Consider the following 8,669-nt stretch of genomic DNA (forward strand, 5'->3'; position numbering starts at 1 on the left):
TTTTTTTTCAATCCCCAGCAAATTATATAAAAATGGATTTGAAGATATCCACAGCCACGCTTTCAATGGGACAAAGCTGAATCAATTGTGAGTATGTTTCCCCTCCTCGCTGTTTTTTTGAAATAGTAAATAATAGTTCAAATACAGTCAAATTCTCTTCCTTCAGCTTAACTGGCTATGTCTTGCATTTGCCGATATCCATTAGAAAACTGCATATATCAGTGTCATTGTGACTCAGTTGTTGATCCTGCAGCACTTACTGCTTTTCCTGAAACACCATCCCTTGGCATGGTGCAGTTTTTAAGAGAAAAACTCATAATTTTAAATAAAATTCAATAGATTCCTAAACTTCCTGGTTTAAGTCAGAAGAAATTGGAAATGATCAGAATTAAGTGCAGATGAGGATGGTCTGATGGCATGAGCAGAGGGAAAGGACACCTGAGAAATACAAGTGCTCCCAGACCAGATATTGCAACAGCAACCGCTGTGGTGGGAGAGAAGATTGCCCAGGGAGGTGGTAGATGTCCCGACCCTGGAAACATCCAAGGTCAGGTTGGACGGGGCTCTGGGCAACCTGGTCTAGGGGAAGATGTCCCTGCTCACTGCAGAGGGGTTGGACTAGGTGACCTCCACGGTCCCTTCCAACTCAAACTTTCTATGACTCTAAGATCAAGAGCAAATAGCTGGGAAGAAGAAACTAAAAAGGTTGTTTTAAAATGGAGACATAAAGAGTCAATGTTTGATTCCACAGAATCCTGAAGGACAATAAGAACCTCAGGCGGATACACAACGACGCCCTGAGAGGGGCCACAGGGCCAGACGTCCTGTAAGTACCCCCCGCTCTGTCACCTGGGCTTAGGGGTGTCCCACGGGAATGGTGCTGTGCTGCATGGGCTGCACCATCCCAGCAAACACGGGCTTTGAGTCTGCAAGGAGACTTCATCTCTTACCCTCTGCTCCTCAAATGGAAAGATGTCAACAAGATGCTGCGAAATTGCAGGGCAGAAGGCTCAGTTTGCACCATGACAATCAGCTGGTCATAGCATTGGCACTGACCTCCACCTCCTAGATATTTCAGTCTTTGCTTTAGTTGTGTCAGACCCTCCTGATCCTATCCCTGTGCCTTATACTCTGACATTGCCAAGCAACTTGCCTTTTGGTAGGATACGTATGTATTTACAATGTATTATTTTAGAATTGGGTTATAAACATGAACTAGTTGATTGCATGCTATAAGCCCATGCTGAATAAAACACATTATTAGCCTCCTCGTGCTTTATTAATCGAGTACTTACCGGAGGGCTGCACTGGCTGGAACTCCATGCAATGAAACACAACGGGCAGCTCTGTAAATAGCACTCTGTGCCGCATGTGCTATTTTGTTCCTTTACAATACATGGCATTACTAGTATCACTTTCATAATTCTAGCCTTTTTTTCCCCCTCCTGTTTAATGGCCTGACTCTGAAAATCCTTGGTCACGGCAATGGCCTTTCCTCACACAAACAGCCTCTCTAAAGTTACTCTAAGCCTAAACGTTTGAGTTTGTCTTGCCAAGAAGGATGGATTATTTTATGTATCTTAAATAGTAACCATTTAATTAAATGGTTGGATTAAATCCAGGCTGGATGAGGCTTTGAGCAACCTGGCCTAGTGGAGGGTGTCCCTGCCCATGGCAGGGGGGTTGGAATTTGATGATCTTTGGGGTCCTTTCCAACCCAAACCATTCTATGATTCTATGGTTGTATGAAAACACCTAGAAGAGCCCTTCAGAGCCAAGAAGAGAGCCAGGAGGATGTCCTACCTGTTAAGCTGGTTGGAGAGTCATGTTCGCCCACTTTCTTTCCCTTTCCCTGGCCTAAAGAGCCATCCCTTGCTCCATGCATGGTGCCTTTCAAACAGAGAGGTCAGGGCACAACCCCTGCGACGATGGGTTTTCATTTCCCCAGGACAAAGCAAGCTTCTGGCCACACTGGGGCTCCTGGACCGTGGGGATGCTCTTACTCCACGGCTCTGTGGTTTCACAGACCACGTTTCTGAGCTGGGTATCAGGTGCTGAAGTGGCCTTGCAGATTTGGACCTTTGTGAAAAAATGAGTCACTGTTACCTACTGTCACGCTTTAGTGGTATTTTTATACATATGAAAAGAAAAGAGAACGCTCTCTTTATTTTGAAGGGATATTTCTTCAACGGCGCTGGAGTCCCTGCCTAGTTACGGGCTCGAGGCCATTCAAATCTTAAACGCAACATCATCTTACTCATTAAAGAGGCTGCCACCGCTGGATAAATTCAGCAGTCTTCTGGAAGCTGTTCTAACGTATCCCAGCCACTGCTGTGCTTTTCGAAACCTAAGGACAGAAAAGTAAGTCCAAATAGCGCATTACTGAATCGCAGTACTTCAGAAGCTCCAACATGGCAATGCTGCTTTATTCAGCTCAGGAGGTTTGATTCTCCTTACTCCAGTTACAAGGAAGCTGTGGTACATAGCAGGGCCTCACACAAAACAACAAATCTCTGCTAAAGCCAGGAAAATAATCTCTATTTGTTTGAGAACAGAAATAGATCCCCTCCTGTGCCCACGATCTGCCAGCAGGGACATTATTCTGAGTTTGCTTAAAGCTTCTATTTTTCTTCATATCTCAATTAAATAAAAAGCCTACTGGCATGTGGAAGCTAGATCTCCATCAATAGCATGTTGCCCTAAAAAACAAGAACCCCCTGTAGCCCTTAGCTATGTAGGACCAAAATTAGGATCTGACACAAGCATACAGAAGGAATTTACTCAGTTTAGTTCCAGTCATTTCAGATAACAACAGACAGGATTGTTCACCCCACAACTGGAAACTGTGGCGCAGAGAGCATCTGCTCATTCGGGGCAGTCAGCCTGAGACAACTGGAGCTAATCTTTCAGTATTTGTGTTTCAAAGAAATCAACCCTTAGTGGGCTTCAGGCAGCCAAAGCAACTCCAAAGGAGTTTAGTTGGAGCTCTGAGGATGCTTCACTTCTCACCTGTCTCAAACGAAGGCTACAGACAGGATGGACTCAGCAGTCCTCTGCGGGAAGCCTGGTCTGTGGGACTCACATGCCATGGCATCAGGGCTGCGTCGCAAAGGCAGGAGTAGAATCCAGTTCTTGGGTCAAATTAGGGGTGATGCCAACGCTTCCTCTGCCCGCCTCATTTTAGTAAGTGATTCCGTTTTCTGCAAGAGCAAAGATCCTACACTCAAGGGTTTCCGTTGCTACCAAACTCTGATTTAGTCCCAGATCAAGTCTCCGAGTGTATTAAATGCAGAAGCAACTCTGGGACCAAAAAAATTAATGTTTTATTCATTTGGATTAAGATAATTACATTTTTAATATTATATTAATTTTCAGGTGCTTGACTTTGCAACATGACCATGCTCTATAAAAATGGGTATTTAATAAGTCACTTTGTTACATTTAATGACTGTTTTCTTAGTAAAATGGGAAAAAAAAAGCACAAAAAAACCCCAAACCTGCAAATCTGTCCTCCTAACTGGGACATCAGCAGGGTGCAGAGCATAGTCTAATATTCTTGAGATTTCTGGGGTACAGTTGTAGTGTGCCATTCCCCGAGCCATGTCAGAGAGGTGAAAGGGAGCATTCAGTTCTCTAGACTTTCTTCCTCTGGCTTGAATGGTGGGGTGGGCAGGGAGGGAGGGCAGGAGAAAGCAGGTTAGACTACATCTTCAAAAAACTACAAGAGAAAAAAACCTTCTGTTGCCATCCCATTTTTTACAAGCATCACATAGGGGCTTAGAGTGGTATCTTAAATCCTTTTTTCTCTCATTATACATAAAAAATTCTGTAAGCTTCCAGGTGTACTTTTGTACTTTTCAAACTCCATGCTGGAAGTAAAGCAAAGGCTACCTCCAGATCCCAAACAGTTTTTAAAATAGAGCATCAGGGCAGCTTCCCAGCAGTTGTTAACACGTATAAAAAAAAGCATTACCTGCTACTGTTCATACTGGTGGAGCATCTGGCCCACTCCAACACAATACTTCATAAAGCTAAACAGACCTTTTAATTCCCGATCAACTTATTTCAATTAAAAAAAAAAAAATATATATATATATAATTTGACCAAATCCTTCCTGAAACTCAACTTTCTTTTTCATCCTTCTTTCAGACAAAATTCCTTGCTTGCCATTTTTGACAGCTTCTCCAAAGAGTGTGAAATCACCATGAGGAAACCAGCTAATGACATATTGTAAGTACCCCTCTGCATACAGATGCTGGAAGGAGCAAATGTGGACCTCCCCCTCCTGCTGTTCATGGTTTTTTTCTAGAAAAGCATGTCTTTTACTGCTGATTCAGTCACCCTTGCAAGTTGCACAGTGGTAATTTTACAATCATTAAACAAGATTTGTGATTTTGATGTCCAAAAGGAAAGGAAAAAAAACCCCATAATTTCAGGAGCTTTAGTCACTCCAGCTTCTCTTCTGAATTCTCACTTTCAAAACAGCAATTAAATATTTAATGGCCTACATGGAGACTTTTTATACCCTGAAATAATTGTGGGGTTTTGTGTATTAACAGCTGCTAGCATTAATATTTCTTGCCTATAGAAATGATAATTCAAAGTCTGTGTATCAGGTATTTTCCATGGTACAAACAGAGTCCCTGGGTTTGGAATGCGATGACCCCATACAATTGGTTTACCTCTTCTAAATGTCTCTTTCCGTATCATCACAGTTCTGTTTGACAGTGAGAAAGACTAACATCAAAACTGTTGTGTTGGCCGTGCTGGATGTCACAGGCTCTAAACCTTTATTTAATGGAGAAGTTTAAGGATTTGCAACCATCCACCCCTCTACAGCTAAATGGGGACTTCTCTTTAGCCCCGAGGTGGGGTCAGAGCATGGCAAAGTCTAGCAAAACAAGGTTATGGTCACAAAATCCCAACAGCTAAATACAGCTGAAATGGGATTCATCCATGGGGCTACTGACTTTCTTCGCACAAATCACCAGTGCCTACGCCAGAGTAATCCCCCTGCTTCGGATTAGCATCTGTTGCACTCCCACTGTGCATTAAATAGTCTGCCCAGTCTATTGATTCCTGAAGATTTTTGCTTTGCTAAGTCCCAACCCCAGCAAATCTCCGAGTAGATATCATGTTAAGCAAATGTAACTAAGGTCATGATCCATGGGCTGAAAGGCTGCAAGCTGCAAAGTTTGGGAACCACAGCAGAAATTGGCTGAAAGTCCCAAGGTCTTATTAGAAAAAAATAACCAGTGTGCCCATGGCACAGGGCAGCATGTTTATGTGGCCTCTCAGAAAATCACAATCATTTTTTATTAATAAAGAGTCAAACATGTTCCCTGCTCTTCCAGTTTAGGAATTTGGAGTTAGGATAACAAGACTGGGAAGTTATTTCCCCAACAGGAACAGCTGAAAAGCAGCTCAGCTTCATTTGCCAGTTATGACTCTGCTCCAGAAAAATAGTTTAAAGCACATGCTTCAGTAGCTGTGGAAGTTTAAGCATGTATTTAAGTTATCCCAAAGCTGCCAATTCTCTGAAGTGTTGTCCTCGACAAGAGATACTTTCCAGGTCTCACACTGCAGCCGGACTGTTTGCTCACAGCTGGGATGACTGGGTAGTTGTGCAGCAGGTACCTGTCCTGGCAAGGGAATCCGAAGGGACAGTGCTTGTTTTTAAAATGCTTCTTCTTTAGTAGGCTTATCCCCATGCTACTGATGAGCTGGAGATTAGAGAGCTCTATTTTAAACATCTAGAAACATTTATAATTACACATTGGGTCCAGACTAAATATATTCCTAGGCATCGACATTACCCAGTTAACCATGCTCTTCTATTCCTCACTCACAATAGTGTGACCCTCAAATTCCTTAGCATTTCCCAAGTCACACATAGTCAGGACTTTGTTCGGTAAGTGCATTTCCTAGGGGAGGTAAGGGTGCACAGTTAAAATCCTTCGGTTATGTTAGTTTTGCTTCCATAACCATCTGATACAGCTATATGCATCAATCCTCTAATCCAACCCTTTGAGTGTGACTGTAGTTTGAACTGCCGTCTGCTGGCAGCATGGGACAGCTCACTTACAAAGGGATCAGGATAAAGTCCCTACAAATAAGCATTCTTGTGGATGTGACTGTGACCTCTGCTGCTCTCCAAGGCTGCTACCCAAGCAAAAGGCACCCTTACAAGCCTTCACCGTATGTAAACACCCTGTAGAAACACATTGAGGAAGTTACTGGTTCAAACCAGCTGTTGACTGTTGTATTTTACAAAAGAGCGCAAGCAGCATGTAACAAATAGTTCATTTCTATTTGTGGGGGGTTGTTTTTTTAATAGTTACAGAGATGATGCTTACAACACATCGCTGTGGTCAGCAGAAAAGAACACATACCCTTTCACAACAGATCAAGAAACCTCTCCTTACAGCTACTCAGCCGTTTTTGATGACAGTGAAATGCTCGGCTTCGACTTCGAGTATGACTTTTGTCAGCCTAAGATACTCACGTGCACTCCGGAACCAGATGCATTTAATCCCTGTGAAGACATCCTGGGCTACAGCTTTCTCCGAGTCCTCATCTGGTTTATAAATATCCTTGCCATCGCCGGCAATTTCACCGTACTCCTCGTTCTCCTAACCAGCCACTACAAGCTCACCGTTCCTCGCTTCCTCATGTGCAACCTCTCCTTTGCCGATCTCTGCATGGGAATTTACCTGCTGCTCATCGCTTCCGTTGACGCCCAGACAAGCGGCCAGTACTACAACCACGCCATAGACTGGCAGACGGGCAGCGGCTGCAGCACCGCCGGCTTTTTCACCGTGTTCGCAAGCGAGCTCTCGGTGTACACGCTGACGGTCATCACGATAGAAAGGTGGCACACCATCACCTACGCCATGCAGCTGGACCGAAAGCTCCGGCTGAGGCACGCTGTGCCCATCATGCTCGGTGGTTGGATATTCTCCATTTTAATAGCAGTGCTGCCTCTCCTCGGTGTCAGCAGCTACATGAAGGTGAGCATTTGTTTACCCATGGATATCGAAACGGGTCTTTCCCAAGCCTACATACTGCTGATCTTAGTGCTAAACGTTGTCGCCTTCGTTGTTATTTGTGCTTGCTACATTAAGATTTACATCGCTGTTCAGAACCCAGAGCTGGTAGCTGCCAATAAAGATACCAAGGTTGCGAAGAGAATGGCCATCCTGATCTTCACGGATTTTACCTGCATGGCCCCCATCTCCTTTTTCGCCATATCTGCTGCCTTTAAAGTACCTCTCATCACAGTGACCAACTCCAAGATTTTGCTGGTTTTATTTTACCCCGTCAATTCCTGCGCAAACCCATTTCTGTATGCCATTTTCACCAAAGCATTTCGAAGGGATTTCTTTCTGCTGATGAGCAAGCTCGGTTGCTGTAAAAGCCGAGCAGAGCTTTACAGGATGAACTATTTCTCTGCTTATACCTCCAACTGCAAGAACGGCAGCTCAGCCGCAGTCCCCAGCAAAGCCTCACAAGCGCTGCTGCTCTTGTCGGCGTTAAAGCCGTATCCTGCAGTACGAGACAAGACGTCTTACAATGAAAATTAAACCGCAGCGCCAATAGCTGCAGCAATTTTGCAAGGCCAGCTGTAATTATTCTAGTGACTAGGAATTCTTTTATAATATCTTGAACATTTCACAATAAATAAAAATGCCAATCAAAAATTCTTATGCAACATAACTGTTCTGACGTTCAAAGTGATGCTTTCCCCTCTTCTTCTTTTGTAACAAGGTAAGGTGATCATTAGGAAAACCCTTCTTTGGGAGGGACCGGGGGAGCCCAGGAGTAGTCAGGGTGCTCTTGAAGTTAATGGGTACTGCAGTGATTGCAGTCTGGCTCCTTTCTCTCCACACCTGCTTCCCTGGGGTATTTAAAGCCTGTCTGCTACCTTTCGTGCCTTGCTTTTCCACTCCTATCAGCTGTGCTGGCATTGTTGGGTTAAAGAAAGGGGCAATAAACTAGATGCCTCCCTTCATTTCATCAACAGAAACTTCCAATTACGCAGCCACCTACAGCCCGTTAAAGAAGTGTTCAAGCAGTAGGTTGTAAAGATGTCACCAAGGAGAAAAGTGGCCCTGCGGAACTTTTCTTACCAGCAATGTTGCAGTTTACATTAGATCGCAGTCTGAGCTGGTAGGTAATCTACTATAAAAAATTAACCCATGCACAATCAGGTACAATCTAGAAATGAGAAGAGATGCAATTAGCTGTAAACTGCACCCCCCCCCCCCACTGTGTTTTATATATCATACATGTGCACAGACAAATCACATAAAACCGTAAAGGCTCCCTCTCAGCAGCAGGATAGCTGCTGCCTGCACAGGCAAATAAGCGCTGCCTTGTTTTCTCTCCAGGGACAGTCTCACAAATTATTTTCATCTGTCCACCCTCCAGCATCACTAGTGCCAGTGGCATTCAGGATGCACTAGGGACTCCCCAGCACTCACAATCCAACTTCATTCCCGGCTGATGAAGCAGAGTAACTTTGTAGAGACTGTGCTTTCCCATTAAAATCTTTTCTTTCACTGTGCATTGCCTGATGCTAAGGAGATCCAGATTTGTGGCTGCGTTCCTAATTTAAGTAAGAATTGAGCATTCCTTTGTTATTACAGCATATTTACTCTGCCTGCAG

At 44.0% G+C, this 8,669-nt stretch overlaps 1 protein-coding gene across 1 annotated transcript; it reads left to right on the forward strand.

The window, feature by feature from the left end:
* The first annotated feature begins 25 nt into the window (after positions 1-25).
* LHCGR (luteinizing hormone/choriogonadotropin receptor) lies at positions 26-7,687 on the forward strand. Its single transcript, XM_010086907.1, has 5 exons — positions 26-87; positions 752-826; positions 2,176-2,361; positions 4,151-4,231; positions 6,339-7,687. The coding sequence occupies exons 4-5, from the start codon at positions 4,206-4,208 to the stop codon at positions 7,582-7,584; spliced, it is 1,272 nt and encodes a 423-aa protein (XP_010085209.1). The 5' UTR covers positions 26-87; positions 752-826; positions 2,176-2,361; positions 4,151-4,205; the 3' UTR covers positions 7,585-7,687.
* Positions 7,688-8,669: the final 982 nt, after the last annotated feature.

The sequence above is a fragment of the Pterocles gutturalis genome, unplaced genomic scaffold, assembly GCF_000699245.1.
Source record: "Pterocles gutturalis isolate BGI_N339 unplaced genomic scaffold, ASM69924v1 scaffold30586, whole genome shotgun sequence".
Taxonomy (NCBI): Eukaryota; Metazoa; Chordata; class Aves; order Pterocliformes; family Pteroclidae; genus Pterocles; species Pterocles gutturalis.